Source organism: Cololabis saira, chromosome 7 (genome assembly GCF_033807715.1).
Source record: "Cololabis saira isolate AMF1-May2022 chromosome 7, fColSai1.1, whole genome shotgun sequence".
Classification (NCBI taxonomy): domain Eukaryota; kingdom Metazoa; phylum Chordata; class Actinopteri; order Beloniformes; family Belonidae; genus Cololabis; species Cololabis saira.
This window is the reverse complement of record NC_084593.1, coordinates 1,222,527-1,243,634: the sequence shown is the minus strand read 5'-3', so window position 1 is coordinate 1,243,634 and position 21,108 is coordinate 1,222,527. Positions and strand designations below refer to the sequence as shown.

Genomic DNA, 21,108 nt, shown 5'->3' with positions numbered 1-21,108 from the left:
TCCCCGGCGGTGACGGACGAGCCAGGACGCTTTTCTTGATGCGATTAAAAGTGTATCTATTGCTCTCAGACAACGCATAAAGTTTGCAGGTTTAGCGCCACAGCGGTCAAAAACCTTCTGCCCTTCCGGGCCAAACATCTGCCAAACAGACGTGACGTAGTCACTTTATACCTGTGGCTCAGGTAACAACACAGCGCCGCCCACAGACACACACAGGGAACAACAGCATATCTGCCTCCTATAACAACGATTGCAACAACCACAACAACCGAACAACAACAACTGCAACCAGAGCCGTCTGTGCGAAATGGCCAAATTTTGGGGTTTTTCGAAAAACCCAAAAACCCGGGTCAGATCAGGTGTCTATATGCGCAATTTTAACTCTCCAATGATCAAAATACTGGATACCTTCCCCTGCCTCATCATCATCTCTTACCTCGACGCGGGGCCCCACGGCTGCTGGAGACCTGGTCGGATCGGTGATTTTTGTAACAAATTTATCAGACGAGCCTTTCAGAGAGACATTAAACTCTTCCATTTTCTTTAGTTTTTTTCTTTTTTCATCCCCTGATGGAAATTTCCTGATTCTGTCTCGTTCTCTCGACATTGTGTGACAGTTTGTTCCAACTCCACCGTCTGGATCAGAGCAGCTTGTGTCTGCGCTTGGTCTGATCAGTTGTATTGAACAGACACGCGCATCATTGCACATATATTTATTGATATGCACAGACTAGTACACATTTAGGTCTGTAATGGAACGTGACTGTTGATATTTATAAGGGAAAAAACTTTTTTTTTCTTTTCAAAAACGGCCATAGCGCGAGGCCCCGTGCGGTCGCACGGCACACCCCTTGCGGCGGCCCTGACTGCAACAACAACAGCCACACCAACTGCACTTGCTGGAAGCTGCAGCAGCCGGGCGGGGTGGGGGGGGGGTTTAGGGCCCCGCTCGGCTCTGCCCGCGTGCCTCTGGGCCCGGTGTGGGAGCCCCCCCTGCCCCCCCGGTCGCCACAGAGACGCTTTATTGCTCTGGAAATTGCTCCAGTCCCTTTTAGAGCGTCGGGGGTCAGAGGTTCAGCCGGGACACGACGAGCTGAACCCTGAAACTCCGCAGGTGGGGGGGGGGGGGGGCCCAATAACCCCCCACCACCTCCCCTCGCCCCCTGGATGACTCGGCGATGCAGAGCCGTGTGGACATTAAGAATTTCATGGTAATTGTGGGAGACGGGGCGGGGGGGGACATGGGGGGGGGGGTGACCTCGGCGGCCCTTATTAAGAGCTCATAACTGCTGGCCCCCCTCAACAACCCCCCCCCCCCCCCCTCCCCCTCTACAACCCCCCCACCCCCTACAAGCGTCTGCGGAGGAGGAAGTGAGGAGGATCCGGGTTCAGGGATCAGGACCAGAACAAAGTCCTCCGATCACCAATCAATCAGGTCACTGATCAATTATTAACCTGCTGGACCAGGAACCGTCCCGGACCAGGACTCATTTTGTGTCTTCTGGATATAGCGTATGATGGAACTGGAAGCAAGTGAACCACCGCACAATTTCATCTACATGGATGAGGCTGGCTTCAACCTAACCAAACACAGAAGGCGTGGTCGAAATATCATCGGCCACAGAGCTACAGTTGATGCGCCAGGCCAACGGGGCGGGAACATAACCATGGGTGCTGCCATCTCTGAGAATGGTGTGCTAACGCATATTCACATTATTGGCCCATACAATACAGAGCGTCTTGTCACCTTTTTAGACACACACAATGTCAGTTTCCATCGCTCCAACATCATCAGGCAATGGTTTGCCACCCACAACAGGATGCTGATGGAGTTCCTCCCACCCTATTCCCCATTCCTTAACCCCATTGAGGATTTTTTCTCAGCATGGAGATGGAAAGTGTATGACCACCAGCCACATACACAAATGACCCTTCTGGCTGCCATGGATGCAGCGTGTGAAGACATCACAGCAGATGCCTGCAGAGGCTGGATAAGACACTCCAAAAGATTCTTTCCACGCTGCATCGCAAGAGAAGATATTCCTTGTGACGTGGATGAGAATTTGTGGCCCAACAGACAGGAACGTCAGGAGGTATAAGAAGACTGCACTGTAATTCCTACAGTACTGCGTGTACAGTTTTCCCTAAGGAGATTGTCCTATGTTACATTTCTGTAACATAGGACAATCGCCTGTACGTCGTTGTTTTTTGTTTTTTTGCAGTTTGGGTGCACAATACACTTGTGTGTGTGTGTATTAAAAAGAGATTTTGCAGTATGTTGTGTAATTGAAACTGGTTTGCTGTGATCGTTGATGGCAAACTCATATTAAGCATTTACATCGCTGGTTATTATGTGCCCCCCAATTAGATCTGTTCTGCCGCCTACTCTGTTTTAACCTCATCTGCCGTTCTTTTTGTCTTATAACTGTATTTATTCTATCGCAGATTTTCTCCGATATTGCGTTTCTTTTGGTAATGTTTAAATGTCTTTGCTGTAGTTCATGAATGTGTTTATTTGCCTCTTCCACTAATATTTGTAACTCTACCGCGTCAAATTTCATTTTGCGCTTGCGACTATATCCTGCTTTCCATCCAGACTCCATGGCGCAAAGTTTGCGCCGCAAACCGTAAGACACGCAACACCTCATTTAAATACTGCAGTTTGCACCTGTTATCAATTGCGCACGCAATCTTAGTTGATCACCCGCAAACCACACAACAACAGCACGCGCAAACTTTTTCAGTGCACACGCAATTTAGTACTCTTTATTTAGGATCTTAGTAAATCGGGCCCTAAGGTGTAACTTTACAATTTACAGTAATTGTCATCAAAACTTTAGCCATAGTTTACATCAGAACATCCCTCCAGAGTACACTGACATATTGAATATGACTAAGCAATTTGACTGTCTTATCCGTACACAATGACACAAGCACTTGTGATTCTGGTGCAATGAGACGTTCATTGACACAGATATTTAATTTTGAGAGATGAACTAAGGATTTTGAGCAAGAGACTGGCTTTTGCAGGTAATCCATGGTGTTTTGCTATTTGTACGAACTGTTTTAGAAATGCACTTACTGTTTTGCAAATGTCCTGGACCACGACCAGAACCAGGAGGACCAGAAGACTCTGCAGGACCAGTCCGCCCCCCTCACACGGATCTAGGGAGGGCAGGTTGGGGGGGCGGGGGTCTGCTGAGGCCGGCAGGTGAAACCCTAGTCAGCCCGGTGGGTTTCAGGTCTAGGGGGGGCTACAGGTGGGGGGGGGGTTACAAGTGGGGGGGTTACAGGTAGGGGGGGGGTTACAGGTGGGGGGGTTACAGGTGGGGGGGGGTTACAGGTCCAGGGGGGGGGGTTACAGGTCCGGGGGGGGGGGGGGTTACAGGTGCAGGGGGGTCAGAGGTAGAGGGGGGGTTACAGGTGCAGGGGGGTCAGAGGTTATCTGGTTTAGGCCAGACCCTCCATCTGTTTACCTGAACAGTTCCGAGGCTCGTCTTCCTGATCTGTATCTGGGGGTGGCACAGCTGGAACCCCCCCCTAAAACCAGAGAAGAAGAACTGTGGGGGGGGGGGGTCTACAGTCCGGTTAGACGCCGTCATGAAACACATCATGAAAATCTGCTGTAGATAGATAGATAGATAGATAGATAGATAGATAGATAGATAGATAGATAGATAGATAGATAGATAGATAGATAGATAGATAGATGGATGGATGGACACGGACGGACGGACGGACGGACGGACGGACGGACGGACAAAGCAGAACCACATCCCACATCCGTTACACAAACAGCTACACACCATAAACATCACCCATGATGGAGTTGTTGTAGCTTAGTTGGTGTGTGTGTGTGTGTGTGTGTGTGTGTGTGTGTGTGTGTGTGTGTGTGTGTGTGTGTGTGTGTGTGTGTGTGTGTGTGTGTGTGTGTGTGTGTGTGTGCTGCTCGGTTGCCTCCTTGATTGACACTTTCCTGTCTCTCTGTTCTGCCTCTGTGGGCTCTTAAAGGAGCTAACGGCCCCCCGGGGCCGTTGGGGGCGTTGGGGGGCCACTAGCTCCCCGGGGCTGCTAAAGGAGCTAGCGGCCCCCAACCGGCCCCCCCAACGGCCCCGGGGCTGCTCTCAGGGGTCGTTAGTCTTCTCTTCAGACACTTCCACCTCTGACCTCCGGGACAAACCTGCAGATCAGCATCAGTTCTGGCGGTCCTGAGGGTCCGGAGGGTCCTGAGGGTCCTGGTCCTGAGGGTCCTGAGGGTCCTGAGGGTCCTGTGTCCTTCTGGACCCCTTCCACAGTTCTAGATCTGGTCCACCATGGACTTTTGGACCCCCCTTTTGGATCCTGGATCCTGGAGTTCCGGAGTCTCACACGTCTCAGATTGGTTGATGTTTCCTTGTTTATACGGAAACATTCGTATCTTTGGTTCTGATCCGTAACCGTGGTTTCCACAGCTGGACCCGGCTGGACCAGGAGTTCTTTCTCCTCCCAGATCTACGTCCAGCTGACTGAAGAGTCCAAACAGCTGAGGAGGAGGAGGAGAGGAAGAGGAGGAGGAGGAGGAGCAGCTTTAGTCTGCTACACAAAGAGCATCAAGTGGGCCAACAAACCCACAACAATGTGGAGGAATTTACAACGAGCTGAATGAGCTGCTACTGATTAACCACAGAACCTGGACCCCGGTGGTCCCTGGTGGTCCCTGGTGGTCCCTACAGGACCTGCAGGTCTGGATCTGGACCCTAGTGGTCTGTAGAGGACCTGCAGGTCTGGATCTGGACCCTAGTGGTCTGTAGAGGACCTGCAGGTCTGGATCTGGACCCTAGTGGTCTGTAGAGGACCTGCAGGTCTGGATCTGGACCCTAGTGGTCTGTAGAGGACCTGCAGGTCTGGATCTGGACCCTAGTGGTCTGTAGAGGACCTGCAGGTCTGGATCTGGACTTGTTGATAAAACAGAGGCTTAAGTTGATCCTAATTGGTGCTTTAAGTAGCCGAGTCTGTTTGACTGACAGTCACCATGGGGGGGGGGCACAGTTTTTGAGACTGTGCAAGTTTTCTAAGTTCCCCTGTTTTAGTTGAGAGTAATGTGTGTAACTTTAGCTGATATTGTTGCAGTTTCAACATAAAACCCCAGAGCAGGAACGTCACACTTTGTCCTCAGGAAGACGACACTCCCTCCACCCCTTCACCTGGACATCAACCACGTCAGGGGCTGTAGACGTTGGTGTCGACACCTGTCACTCAAACCTGTCTGACCAATGGGGAAGCTCCGCCCACCGCTGGATGTTTTTGTCAAAATGATTCAATCAAAAAAAAAAACACAAACTTTTTTCACTTCAATCCAAAAAAAGTGTTCAAATGCAATTTTTTGGGTCTCAAATATTTTTTTGCATTCCAAGACTTTTTCTTTGATTGAAAAAGATTTTTTTTTATTGAAAATATTTTGTTTTCCTTTTGAAGCAACTTTTTTGATTAAATGATAAAGACACAAATGTCCTACCCATAATAATATGAACCAAACAAAAAAACTTCACTTCTATCAAAGAAAACATTTCCAATCAAAGAGAAACAGTGTTAAAATGCATTTTTTTGAATCTCTAATATTTTTTTGCATTCAAACCACTAATACCTCACGTATTTTTGGAAATATTTGTAAATATCTTGTAAATATTATCCGTTTATTTTGTGTTTACTACTTTTTTTGTGTGTTTTGGGTGCTGCACGACTGAATTTCTCCTCTGGGAGATTAATAAAGTCGACTATTCTATTCTATTCTATTCTATTCTATTCTATTCTATTCCAAACACTTTTTTTCTTTGATTGAAATATTGAAGCGATTTTTTTTATTGAAAATACGTTTTTTGATTGAAGCAATCTTTTTTTTGATTGAATAATTAAGAAACAAATGTACCTCCACACGGATCCCCCAGTCAGATCTAGTTTATATGAATCAGTTTCCATGGACCTCTAACCAGCCGCTGGGGCTGATGGGTAATGTAGTCCCCTAGAGTGTCCCATCTGAAAGAATGAAGTCGTTCCAACTGGAGGTCGTTAGTCCTGGGGGGTGGAGTGGGGGGCTGGTTTGGGGGGGGTTGGGGGGGCTGGGAGTACCGGCCAATCAGCAGCAGCGGTTGGGGGATTTGGCTTCGTCATCTGTGTTGACAAAGAAGAACTAATTAAAAACTTACTGGAGCTCATTATGAGGCTGCAGGTGCCGGGGGGGGGGGGGGGGGCGCTAGCCGGGGGCCCGCGGCCGTTAATCCGCTCCATTAGCGTACGGCCCTGTGCACCGCGACAATACCGGGGCGTTAGCATCGGGGGCCCCTGCCCCCCCCCCACCAAAACATAATCATAATAACCAGGAGGGGAGGAGACGGTGAGGGAGGAACTGGCAGGAAATACCAGTACTTCCACAGGAAACACCAGTACTTCCACAGGAAACACCAGTACTTCCTCAGGAAACACCAGTACTTCCACAGGAAACACCAGTACTTCCTCATCACAGGAAACACCAGTACTTCCTCATCACAGGAAACACCAGTACTTCCACAGGAAACACCAGTACTTCCACAGGAAACACCAGTACTTCCTCATCACAGGAAACACCAGTACTTCCACATCACAGTACTTCCACAGGAAACACCAGTACTTCCACAAGAAACACCAGTACTTCCACATCCCAGGAAACACCAGTACTTCCACAGGAAACACCAGTACTTCCACAGGAAACACCAGTACTTCCACAGGAAACACCAGTACTTCCTCGTCACGGGAAACACCAGTACTTCCACATCACAGTACTTCCACAGGAAACACCAGTACTTCCACAGGAAACACCAGTACTTCCACAGGAAACACCAGTACTTCCTCATCACAGGAAACACCAGTACTTCCACAGGAAACACCAGTACTTCCTCATCACAGGAAACACCAGTACTTCCTCATCACAGGAAACACCAGTACTTCCTCATTACAGGAAACACCAGTACTTCCTCATTACAGGAAACACCAGTACTTCCACATCACAGGAAACACCAGTACTTCCACAGGAAACACCAGTACTTCCTCATCACAGGAAACACCAGTACTTCCACAGGAAACACCAGTACTTCCTCATTACAGGAAACACCAATACTTCCTCATCACAGGAAACACCAGTACTTCCTCATCACAGGAAACACCAGTACTTCCTCATCACAGGAAACACCAGTACTTCCTCATCACAGGAAACACCAGTACTTCCACAGGAAACACCAGTACTTCCTCATCACAGGAAACACCAGTACTTCCTCATCAAAGGAAACACCAGTACTTCCTCATCACAGGAAACATCAGTACTTCCACAGGAAACACCAGTACTTCCTCATCACTGGAAACACCAGTACTTCCTCATCACAGAAAACACCAGTACTTCCACAGGAAACACCAGTACTTCCTCATCACAGGAAACACCAGCACTTCCTCATCACTGGAAACACCAGTACTTCCTCATCACAGAAAACACCAGTACTTCCACAGGAAACACCAGTACTTCCACAGGAAACACCAGTACTTCCACATCAAACACCAGTACTTCCACAGGAAACACCATTACTTCCTCATCACAGGAAACACCAGTACTTCCACATCAGAGGAAACACCAGTACTTCCACAGGAAACACCAGTACTTCCACAGGAAACACCAGTACTTCCACAGGAAACACCAGTACTTCCTCATCACAGGAAACACCAGTACTTCCTCATCACAGGAAACACCAGTACTTCCTCATCACAGGAAACACCAGTACTTCCTCATTACAGGAAACACCAGTACTTCCTCATTACAGGAAACACCAGTACTTCCACATCACAGGAAACACCAGTACTTCCACAGGAAACACCAGTACTTCCTCATCACAGGAAACACCAGTACTTCCACAGGAAACACCAGTACTTCCTCATTACAGGAAACACCAATACTTCCTCATCACAGGAAACACCAGTACTTCCTCATCACAGGAAACACCAGTACTTCCTCATCACAGGAAACACCAGTACTTCCTCATCACAGGAAACACCAGTACTTCCACAGGAAACACCAGTACTTCCTCATCACAGGAAACACCAGTACTTCCTCATCAAAGGAAACACCAGTACTTCCTCATCACAGGAAACATCAGTACTTCCACAGGAAACACCAGTACTTCCTCATCACTGGAAACACCAGTACTTCCTCATCACAGAAAACACCAGTACTTCCACAGGAAACACCAGTACTTCCTCATCACAGGAAACACCAGCACTTCCTCATCACTGGAAACACCAGTACTTCCTCATCACAGAAAACACCAGTACTTCCACAGGAAACACCAGTACTTCCACATCAAACACCAGTACTTCCACAGGAAACACCATTACTTCCTCATCACAGGAAACACCAGTACTTCCACATCAGAGGAAACACCAGTACTTCCACAGGAAACACCAGTACTTCCACAGGAAACACCAGTACTTCCTCATCACAGGAAACACCAGTACTTCCACATCACAGGAAACACCAGTACTTCCTCATCACAGGAAACACCAGTACTTCCACAGGAAACACCAGTACTTCCACAGGAAACACCAGTACTTCCTCATCACAGGAAACACCAGTACTTCCACAGGAAACACCAGTACTTCCTCATCACAGGAAACACCAGTACTTCCACAGGAAACACCAGTACTTCCTCATCACAGGAAACACCAGTACTTCCACGTCACTACACCACCTGGTGAGAGATGTTTACAAGCAGCTAGCATCTGCTGCTAGCATCCAGTACTGGCATGAAGCACTAACATGATGTACTAGCATCCAATAATAGCATCCAGTACTAGCATCCACTGCAACTATCTAGTACTAGTATCCACTAATAGCATCATGTACTAACATGCACTAATAGTGTCCAGAAATAGCATTTACCTCTCCCATCAAGTACTGGCATCCAGTGATTGCATAATGTACTAGCATCCAGTACTAGCATCTAGTACTAGCATCCACTGTGGGTACCAGGTACTAGCATCTACAGATAGCATCCACTAATAGCAACTCGTACTAGCATCCACTGATAGCACCAAATACTCCATCAAGTACTAGCATCAAGTACTAGGATCCACTGCAGCTACCAGATACAAGCATCGACTGCGGGTACCAGGTACTAGCATCCAGTACTAGCATCCACTGCGGGTACCAGGTACTAGCATCCAGTACTAGCATCCACTGCAGGTACCAGGTACTAGAAACCAGTATTAGCATCCACTGCGGGTACCAGCTACTAGAAACCAGTATTAGCATCCACTGCAGGTACCAGGTACTAGAAACCAGTATTAGCGTCCACTGCGGGTACCAGGTACAAGCTAACCCCATCAAATCAGATTTTAGCAGATGTTTGTCTGATGAAGCTATTGCTAAATTTAAGGAGACCATTGCTCGTCTTGCGACAGTGGAAAATAGTCAAGCCTCTACTGAAGCAATAGAGGCCAGTGACCTGGGTTCTACCTCTGATGTTGATGTTGATTTTCTTGTTAGTAACACTGCTGATCTGTTGCACTCAGCTTTAGATGAAGTTGCTCCTTTGAAAAGGAGGGTTTCTAGCCACAGGAGCTTAACTCCCTGGTACAATTCAGATATTCGCATGTTGAAACAAAGCGTGCGTAAAATAGAAAGGAAGTGGCACTCTTGTAAGTCTGTAGACTCTTATCGTGAATGGAAAGATATTCTAATAGTATATAAAAAAGCCATTCGCAAAGCAAGAACAGCTTATTATTCAACGTTGATAGAGGATAACAAAAGTAACCCACGTTTTCTGTTCAGCACTGTAGCCAGGCTGACAAAGAGTCACAACTCTGTTGAGCCGTGCATTCCTGCAGCTCTCAGTAGTGAGGACTTTATGAGCTTCTTTAACAGTAAAATCACGAGAATTAGAGAAGAAATCAACCAGCCGGTTGTGGGCGTTTCTTCAGCTTTAGCGACTTCCCTAGGCTCTGACTTGTCTCTAGACTATTTTGATCCTATAGACCTCCCTGAGCTGACTTCACTCGTTAATAGAGCTAAGTCAACCACATGTATGTTAGACCCCATCCCGACTCGACTATTCAAAAATGTTTTTTCTCTTATTGGTGTGACAATACTGGACCAAATCAACCTATCCCTAAGCTTAGGATATGTACCACAGGTTTTCAAATTGGCAGTAATTAAACCTTTACTTAAAAAACCTTCTCTTGACCCAGACACCTTAGCTAATTATAGGCCAATTTCTAACCTTCCATTTGTATCTAAAATTCTGGAAAAGGCAGTTTCAAGCCAGTTATGTGACTATTTGTATAGAAATGATCTGTTTGAAGTCTTTCAGTCAGGGTTCAGAATGCATCATAGCACAGAGACAGCACTGGTTAGAGTCACGAATGACCTCCTTATGGCCTCAGATAAGGGATTAGTGTCCATATTGGTTTTACTGGACCTCAGTGCTGCTTTTGACACTGTTGATCATGGCATTTTACTGCACAGGTTAGAGCATGTTGTTGGGATTAAAGGGACAGCTCTACGTTGGTTTAAATCATATCTATCTGACAGGTTCCAGTTTGTTCATGTACATGAGGTTTCTTCAGAACAGTCAAGGGTCTGTTATGGTGTTCCGCAGGGTTCAGTGCTAGGGCCAATCTTGTTCAGTTTATACATGCAGCCATTGGGAAGTATAATCCAGAATCACGGCATACACTTTCATTGTTATGCTGATGATACGCAGCTCTATTTGTCTATGAAGCCGGATGAAACAGAACCGTTAGTTAAACTTCAGGCATGTCTTAGGGACATCAAGGACTGGATGTCCAGAAATTTCCTGCTTCTAAATTCAGATAAAACAGAGGTTATCATTCTTGGTCCAGAGCATCTTAGGAAGGGATTAGATGGTGTTGCGATGGCTTCCAGTGCAACTGTGAGAAACCTTGGTGTTGTTTTCGATCAGGATTTGTCGTTTAAACCATATGTTAATCAGGTTTGTAAAATAGCGTTTTTCCATCTCCGTAATATTGCAAAAATTAGGAAAATCCTCTTGCAGAGTGATGCAGAAAAACTAGTTCATGCGTTTGTATCTTCTAGACTAGATTACTGTAATGTGTTGTTAGCAGGATGTCCAAGTAATTTGCTGAATAAGCTCCAGCTGATCCAGAATGCAGCAGCACGAGTACTGACAGGAATTAGCAGGAGAGACCACGTCTCTCCAGTGTTAGCGTCGCTCCATTGGCTACCTGTAAAATTCAGAATTCAATTTAAAATTTTATTACTTGCATATAAAGCCCAAAACGGCTTAGCTCCGCAGTATTTACAAGATTTGATAGTGCCTTATGTTCCTGGCCGAGCTCTCCGCTCCCAGGGTGCAGGTTTACTCGTAGTTCCTAGAGTATCTAAATGTAGATTTGGAGGGCGGGCGTTCTGCTATCAGGCACCACTACTATGGAACCAACTTCCAATCTGGGTTAAGGAGGCTGACACCACCTCCACCTTTAAAACTAAACTTAAAACCTTTCTGTTTAGTAAAGCTTATAGTTAGTGTTTAGTAAACCTCTAGCTGGTGTTGGTAAATCTCTAGGTAGTGTAAACTTTAGTGTGTTAGAGTCAGTAGTCATAGTCGCAGCTATAGAACAAAACTATAATAGTTGGTCTCAAATATAGCTTGGTGGTAAATATGCTGCTATAGGCGTATGCTGCAGGGGGACCGACATGATCCGCTGGGCGGTGCCTCTCACCCTTCTTCTCCTCTCCTTTTCCCTGCCTCTCTTCTCCATTACCATTTTTATTTATTATAAATATCTCATAGCTATCATTTTTGTCCATCGTTCCTGTAGTTTCTTGTGCCGGCCCCCCTTTTTTCTCTTTTGTGTATGTTTGCAGGCCGGAGCCTCAGGAGCTGCGTTCTGGCCTGTGTTCCCGGCCCTCCCCCCCCCCTCTGGTCATCCCATTGCTTCTTCCACCTGCCTACGTGGATGTCTGCTGTTGCTGCTTCCGCCTGCCTGCACCCCCCCCCCCCCTCTGGTCATCCCGCTACTCCTTCCACATGACTGTTGTGTGCTGCTGACGCCCCCCCCCCCCCCCCCCTCTGGTCATCCCGCTGCTGCTTCCACATGACTGTTGTGTGCTGCTGACGCCCCCCCCCCCCCACCTCTGGTCATCCCGCTGCTGCTTCCACCTGCCTGCTGTGTGCTGTCGACGTCCCTGACTCCCCCAGTCTGGCCTTCGGCAGGAGGGTCCCCCCTTATGAGCCTGGTCCTGCTCAAGGTTTCTTCCCTCCTAAAGGGGAGTTTTTCCTTGCCACTGTTTGGCTTAAGGCTTTTCTCCCACTAAGGGAGTTTTTACCTGCCATTGTTTATATAATAATTGCTCGGGGGTTTATGTTTATGTTTATGTTCATGTTCATGTTCATGTTCTGGATCTCTGGAAAGCGTCTAGAGACAACATCTGTTGTATTAGACGCTATATAAATAAAATTGAATTGAATTGAATTGAAAATCAAATCATCAAATCAAACTTTATTTATAAAGCACCTTTCATACATAAAATTCAACACAAAGTGCTTTACATAAAACAAATAAACATAAAACGTATTAATGCCCCTCCCCGCACACACACAGACACAAGCACACCACAATTCACCCAAGTTACACACACAGACACACGGTGCAGACATGGCTGAGCTCTGAAGATCCAGGTGAGGAAACGGTAACAGGGAGCCGTCCACGCCAGGAGGTCTCATAGCCCGCAGCTACATCACTAAACCAGGGGCGTGGCTGCTATTGGAGGAACTTTGTGCTCACGCTAATCGTACTATAGTAGCTTTATCCGTTAGCAGCTAAACTTCAGGAATAAAGCTGACGGAAGTGGACCGGAAACGGACCGGAAACGGACCGGAATCGGGCCGGGGCCGCCTTCAGGACCACGACGGCCCAGTTGAAGTAGTTCTGTTCAAGGACAGGAAGTCGGGCCCCCTGCTGCTGCTGACGTCATCTCTGATGTCACCTCTGGGGGCGGAGCCTCCCCACGCTGAGCAGGATGTTTTGGCTTTTATTTTGAAAATGCAGCTCATTTATTCATTTAGATCGATGTGTTTTATTGCTTTTTTGGTTCATTTCCCCTCAATAATTCCCCAGTATTCCCCAAGGGGAATTATAGTAAATATTTGCATTTGTAGACGTTTATTGGGGGTTTGTATACGTTTACACTTCTTGTTGTGCTCTTTTTGTAACTGGACCAGTAGGTTCCACCTGAGCTTCATCAATCATGAATGACGTCAAAATAAGATCCTTCTGCAGAAACTAAACTTCTGTTCTGGTTTTATACTGAAGTCAAACCACGTTTAGTTTCTTGCTTCATTTATAAAACTAAAACGCAAGTTTCTTCTGTTCTGCAACAAACTTGACTGTTGCACTTGTTGATCAGGCTTCAATGTTATTGTATTTATATTTATTGTACATATTTATTGTATTATTATGCAACTTTATATAAAGTTGTTTTTTATTTCTAGCATTCCCCTTCCCCTCAAAGTGCTTATGCTCTTTGTTCAGGCTGCATTTGTGAAGAAGAATTTGTTCTTAAATTGCTTGCCTGGGTAAATAAAGGTTAAAAAATAAAAAAACGTATGTTGTTTCATTAACAATAAAACTCAAATCTGATAATATGACGTCACGCGTTCTCTCCTTCATAAACTCTTGAAAACCAGATCAAAGTCAAGATTCCTGAGACAAGGTGAGTTTTTGTAAAAACGTTAAAACTTTATTTTCGTAGAAAAAGCAAAAAGCTGCAGTAAATAGAATAAAAATCTCTTTATGTACAAAATACAAAAACGTTATGTGACAAAACAAAATAAATAGAAACAGCAATAAAATAATCTAACAGTGTGTTTGGGGGGGGGGGGGGGGTTCTGTTGAGGGGTCCGCTCCGCAGTCCGGCGTGCGTGGGTCTGGAACCAACTCCTTCACTTCACCCAATTAAGTTACACCGGTACTGGAACTGGAACTGGTACTGGTACTGGTACTGGTACCGGGTCTGAGGCAAACTGCGGTCCTTCTGCTGCAGAATCAAGTCCAGGTTCTGTCTCTCTCTCATCTGTCTCCCAGTTCTGTCTCCAAACCCGGTTCTGTTTTTTCTCTGCAGGTTCTGTCTCTGTCCCGGTTTATTTCTGCAGGTTCTGTCTCTGCCCCGGTTTTTTCTCTGCAGGTTCTGTCTCTGTCCCGGTTTATTTCTGCAGGTTCTGTCTCTGTCCCGGTTTTTTCTCTGCAGGTTATGTCTCTGTCCCGGGTCTCTCTCTCATCCCGGTTCTTTCTCCGGGTCAGTACAGGCAGGAGGCGGGCAGGAATCCCCGCAGGAACCGCGGGTCCCGCAGCAGCATCATCTCCTCCGCGGGGCCCGGGGGCTCGGGCGTGGGGCTGCCGGCGCTGGAGGAGGAGGAGTATTCCGGGGACCCGGCGGGGCTCCAGGAGCCTGCGGGGCTCCAGGGGCCCCCGGTCCCGGGGGCGTCCGGGGACCTGGCGGGGTCCTGGAGCCCCGCACCCAGGAGCCCCGCACCCAGGGGCCCCCCACCCCCGCCCTGCAGGTCCGCGATGCGGATGGTCTCGCTCAGCGCCCAGATGTAGTTGTGCGCGAAGCGCAGCGTCTCGATCTTGGTGAGGCGGCCGTCGTCGGGCAGGCCGGGCAGGACGCCCCGCAGCAGGTCCAGCGCCTCGTTCAGGTTGTGCATGCGGCTGCGCTCGCGGTCGTTGGCCTTGAGGCGGCGGGTGCGGCGCGGAGGGCCCCCCCCCGGGGCGGAGGCCCGGGGCCCGCGGCCCCGCCGCTTCCTCTGCGGCGCGGGGGCGCGCTCATCATCGGAGAGGGAGGAGAGGGAGGAGAGCGGGCTGAAGTCTGAGTCCATGTCCGGCGTGTGCGGCACACGACCGGCCTCAGCCTGGCTTTATAGGGCCGGGGACAAAGCTGCCCCCCCCGGGGAGTGGGGGGGCCCCGGCCGCAGGTCTGCCCCGTGCCGCGGGGGCCGCGCGCATGAAGCGTGCCGGTAATCACGGCCAGCCAATCAGAGCAGGGCCACGCGAGCGACACGCACGGACCCCCCCCCACGGAGGAGACCACGCCCACTTTAGGAGTTTCACTCAAAAACAGAGAAAAGAAGAAAGAAAGAAGATTCAGACCCTCAACCCCCCCATCACCCCCACTAACACCAACCAGAGACACACTCTATCTATCTATCTATCTATCTATCTATCTATCTATCTATCTATCTATCTATCTATCTATCTATCTATCTATCTATCTATCTATCTATCTATCTATCTATCTATCTATCTATCTATATATGAATATGAAAAAGCTTTAATGTCCCCAAAGGGCAATTTGGTTTGCAACCACAGGACAACATACATATATCCCACTTCAACCACACAATACAATGCATAAATAAATATAATAAAAACAGTCATCACATCACATTTCCCCCCCTAAAGGCTGTTTAAAAACTTTACCGCTGATGGGATAAATGACCTGAGGTACCTGTTTGTTTTGGCCCTACAGGGAAAAGTGTAGCTTCTCTTGGACGGGAGAAGCTGAAACTCAGCATGAAGAGGATGGTGAAGGTTCGCCAGAATGGCCTTTGCCTTCCGAGTGGCTCTGGCTTGATAGATGTGATCCAGATCATTCAGGCTAATGCCAATTGTTTTCTGGCAGAGTTTGACCACATTCCCTATCCCTATCTATCTATCTATTCAATTACATTTGATTCGATTTGATTCAACTTTATTGTCATTGCACGTGTCAAAAGGGCAACGGAATGCAGTTGTCATCTAACCAGAAGTGCTTATGCATTGAAATAAACACATATATACCCATATATATATATATATATATATATATATATATATATATATATATATATATATATATATATATATATATATATATATATATATATATATACATATATATATATATATATATATATATATATATATATATATATATATATATATATATATATATATATATATATATATATATAGGTGCAGGTCAGACATGAATGAATGATAATATATATTATTATGAACAGATGAGATGTGATTATAGGATTTACACAGATTTGAGTTACAGTACATGGATGATTGCAATATTTACATGAGTGTGGAGGATCTACAGTCGTGCGAGGAGGTAGTTAAGGGGTACCAGGGGAACCAGGGTACCAGGGGTACCAGGGGTACCAGGGGGTACCAGGGTACCAGTGGTACCAGGGCTCCACCAGGGGTACCAGGGGTACCAGGGTACCAGGGGTACCAGCGGCACCAGGGCTTCACCCGGGACCCAGTTCCCCCCGCTGGACCGGGTCGCTGTACCGGGTCGGTGGACCGGGTCGGCATTAGCGCTCAGCCTTCTTCACAAGTAAATCCTCTTTCCCCCCTGTTGCCCCCCCCACCCCCCGTTGGGGGGGTTCTTTAATTCTTTAAGTGCTTTTTAAAGACATCTTTATGAGACAGCCATACAATTTTCCATTAATTATTCCATTTATAGCGTTTGCGGCTCAGCGGAGGAGAAGCAGAGACCTGCAGAGTCTTTCTGCTGCTTTATTCTGGTGGGGGGGTGAGAGGGTGAGGGGGGGGTGGGGGGTATGGGGGGGGCGGCCATTTATAAATAATTACACAATGTTTGGAGTCTTCAGGCATGTATAATATATCAAAGCGATTAGGAGGAGGATTGTTCCATTGTGAGGTCGGGCCCCCCCCCCCATTCAGCTCCGTCCTACGGCCCCCCCCCCCCCATTCAGTCCCCCCCCCTATTCTCCGTCCTCCGGCCAGATTCAGCTCCTCCGAGTCTTTGTGCCGATTCTTCTGCTCGGCCTCCGCTGGCAGCTTTCTCATTCAAATGGGCCCCAGCGGGACAAAACCGGGGCCGGGCGGCCCACAAATCACCGGGGCAGGAGCTGGAGGGGCCGCAGGGGCCGCAGGGGCTGCTGGGGCCGCCGGCCGGCCCCGGCCGAGCAGAGGCCCCCAGAGACCCAGACCTGGAGCCCCCAGGGTCCCACTTGTTGTTGAAATGTCTGTACAGGTCCTTCAGACCTCAGGTCGGTAGAGGGGCCGCAGGTAGAATGACGTCAGATACAGCTGAATCAGCCGTTTATGGCGCTTTTCCACTAGTACCTACTCAGCGCGACTCCAGCCTCGCCCTCGTTTCTTTTAGACACCCAGATCAGCAGTAGGAGGTTGGAGAAGCTGCTGTGACGTATTTGATTGTGTCTCTAAAGGAAGAAGACAACAACACTAAAGATGTAGAACCTGGAGGAGATGATAGATAAAGATGTAGAACCTGGAGGAGATGATAGATAAAGATGGAGAACCTGGAGGAGATGATAAATGTGCTGCTGGGTCTGTGGCTTGTGTTCCATATCAAGTTAAAAAATGAGAGTGAAAGAAACTTCAAGTGGCAACACTTTTTTTAAAATTTAGTTTGTCTCGGTGCTGCTGAAAAGTCAGCTGGAGCCGTGAGCAGCTATGAAGTGACAGAGCTCCTGGTAGATCTGGTGGTTCCTTATCTCTGTCTAGATCTTTTTAATTCTCTCCTCAGCACCAGGTTTATGAACATCTGCACCTCAGAGTTGGATCATGAAACAGACGTTTGCGCTGCCGTTGCTGCTGGAATCAAATGAGGAAGCCACGAGCCGCTTTTTCACTGATTTCCACCTCCTGACTCAGACGTCTGACTCCAACCCCCCGACCAATCGGTGGCCTGGAGTGTGATGATGTCGGATACAGCCGACTCAGCCGCTTAGAACCTCGGCAGAATAGATATAGAAAAAGTATCAACTCGGCTACACGCCTCCACCCACCTTGACCCTTAGTGTAAAAGCGCAAAACGGGGGCGAGTCGAGTAGAGCCGCGCTGAGTAGGTACTAGTGGAAAAGCGCCAATAGAACCTCGACAGAATAGGTACAGAAAAGTATCTACTCGGCACGTTAGACCCCTAGTGGGAAAGAACCAAACCGAGTGGAGGAGAGACGAGAACCAAACTGGGCTGACTAGGTACTGGTGGAAAAGAACCAAACTGGGACCGGTCCTCAGAAGATGGAGAGTCCTTCATCTCTGGAGCCCAATCAGCTGCTTGTTGTCACGGTAACGGATCAAAACAGAACCTCCAGCAGAGAGAGAGAGAGAGAGAGAGAGAGAGAGAGAGAGAGAGAGAGAGAGAGAGAGAGAGAGAATGAGAGTGAGAGAGGATTAAAGTCTTAGACACCAGATTTAACTGAAACACACACTCACAGACTCACACACTCACTCACACTAACAGACACACACACAAACAAACACACTCACACACTCTCACACTCACACACAATTTAATTAAATTGATTATCAGTGATGTAATACTGATATTGATTATCAGTGATGTAATACTGATATTGATTATCAGTGATGTAATACTGATATCTTCCAAACAGCCCCTGTTACGTGTGGTGTCCCCCAAGGATCTGTCCTAGGACCTCACCTTTTTATTCTGTACATGCTGCTCCTGGGTCGTTTCAGCAGCCGACACGGCGACCGAGCCTTCTGCTCCGCTGCCCCCCACATCTGGAACTCCCTCCCTTAACCTCCACATCTGGAACTCTCTCCCTGAACATCTGGAACTCCCTCCCTGAACCTCCACATCTGGAACTCCCTCCCTGAACATCTGGAACTCCCTCCCTGAACATCTGGAACTCCCTCCCTGAACTTCCACATCTGGAACTCCCTCCCTGAACATCTGGAACTCCCTCCCTTAACCTCCACATCTGGAACTCTCTCCCTGAACATCTGGAACTCCCTCCCTGAACCTCCACATCTGGAACTCCCTCCCTGAACATCTGGAACTCCCTCCCTGAACATCTGGAACTCCCTCCCTGAACACCCACATCTGGAACTCCCTCCCTGAACATCTGGAACTCCCTCCCTGAACCTCCACATCTGGAACTCCCTCCCTGAACACCCACATCTGGAACTCCCTCCCTGAACATCTGGAACTCCCTCCCTGAACATCTGGAACTCCCTCCCTGAACCTCCACATCTGGAACTCCCTCCCTGAACATCTGGAACTCCCTCCCTGAACTTCCACATCTGGAACTCCCTCCCTGAACATCTGGAACTCCCTCCCTGAACCTCCACATCTGGAACTCCCTCCCTGACCCCCCCACATCTGGAACTCCCTCCCTGAACATCTGGAACTCCCTCCCTGAACCTCCACATCTGGAACTCCCTCCCTGACCCCCCCACATCTGGAACTCCCTCCCTGAACATCTGGAACTCCCTCCCTGAACTTCCACATCTGGAACTCCCTCCTTGAACCTCCACATCTGGAACTCCCTCCCTGAACATCTGGAACTCCCTCCTTGAACCTCCACATCTGGAACTCCCTCCCTGAACCTCCACATCTGGAACTCCCTCCCTGAACCCCCACATCTGGAACTCCCTCCCTGAACCTCCACATCTGGAACTCCCTCCCTGAACACACACATCTGGAACTATCTCCCTGAACCTCCACATCTGGAACTCCCTCCCTGAACATCCACATCTGGAACTCCCTCCCTGAACATCTGGAACTCCCTCCCTGAACCTCCACATCTGGAACTCCCTCCCTGAACATCCACATCTGGAACTCCCTCCCTGAACACCCACATCTGGAACTCCCTCCCTGAACATCCACATCTGGAACTCCCTCCCTGACCCCCCCACATCTGGAACTCCCTCCCTGAACATCTGGAACTCCCTCCCTGAACTTCCACATCTGGAACTCCCTCCCTGAACATCTGGAACTCCCTCCCTGAACCTCCACATCTGGAACTCCCTCCCTGAACATCCACATCTGGAACTCCCTCCCTGAACATCTGGAACTCCCTCCCTGAACCCCCCACATCTGATATTATTTCATGAAAAGTGCTTTACAAATAAAATGTCCAAATGTCCGTCCGTCCATCCATCCATCCATCCATCCATCCATCCATCCATCCATCCATCCATCCATCCATCCATCCATCCATCCATCCATCCATCCATCCATCCATCCATCCATCCATCCATCCATCCATCCTCCATTCATCCATCCATCGTCCGCCGCTTATCCGTTCCCGGGTCGCGGGGGCAGCAGGCTCAGCAGAGATGCCCAGAATTCCTTCACCCCAGACACTTCCTCCAGCTCTTCCTCCAGCTCTTCCAAGGGAGTCCGAGACGTTCCCAGGCCTTTAGAGAGACATAGTCTCCCCAGCGTGTCCTGGGTCTTCCCCGGGGTCTCCTCCCGGAGGGACATGCCTGGAACACCTCCCTACAGAGGCGTCCAGGAGGATCCGGTACAGATGTCCAAGCCATCTCAGCTGACTCCTCTCAATGTGAAGGAGCAGCGGCTCGACTCCGAGCTCCTCCCGGGTGACCGAACTCCTCACCCTCTCTCTAAGGGAGGAAACATATGCGTACACATACATAAATATACACATACAAACCCAGTGTTTTTTTTTTTTTGCGGGGGGGGAAGCAGGAAATCCAGGAAGCAGGAACACACGGAGACACACGTCAAGCACTGGAAATCTGCAACAAAAAACCACAAACAAAGCACGAAACCGGCACGGAGCCAACCAAAACAATAACAGCAATCGACCTAAATCTTGAGATCTGATCGCAGTCTGAGCTAAGCTATCGCTACCGCTACCTAAACCCAAAAACTAGAGAGCCAGCATGCAGGTGAAACTCATCTCTAAGGGAGGAAACTCGTCTCTAAGGGAGGAAACTCATCTCTAAGGGAGGAAACTCATCTCTCAGGGAGGAAACTCATCTCTAAGGGAGGAAACTCATCTGTAAGGGAGGAAACTCATCTCTAAGGGAGGAAACTCATCTCTAAGGGAGGAAACTCATCTCTAAGGGAGCGTCCAGCCACCCTGCGGAGGAAACTCATCTCGGCCGCTTGTATCCGCGATCTCGTCCTTTCGGTCACTACCCAGAGTTCATGACCATCTTTTGTCAATCTTCTGTCAATCTTTCCGCTCCATCGTTCCCTAACTCGTGAACAAGACCCCGAGATACTTGAACTCCTCCACCTGAGGCAGGACTTCACCC

At 48.4% G+C, this 21,108-nt stretch overlaps 1 protein-coding gene across 1 annotated transcript; it reads right to left on the bottom strand.

Annotated features, from left to right (window-relative positions):
- Positions 1-13,913: 13,913 nt before the first annotated feature.
- On the bottom strand, positions 13,914-14,912 carry LOC133447750 (neurogenin-1-like). The gene has a single exon (XM_061726477.1). It carries the CDS (start codon positions 14,910-14,912, stop codon positions 14,334-14,336), a length of 579 nt encoding a protein of 192 aa, XP_061582461.1. The 3' UTR covers positions 13,914-14,333.
- Between the last annotated feature and the right edge of the window lie 6,196 nt (positions 14,913-21,108).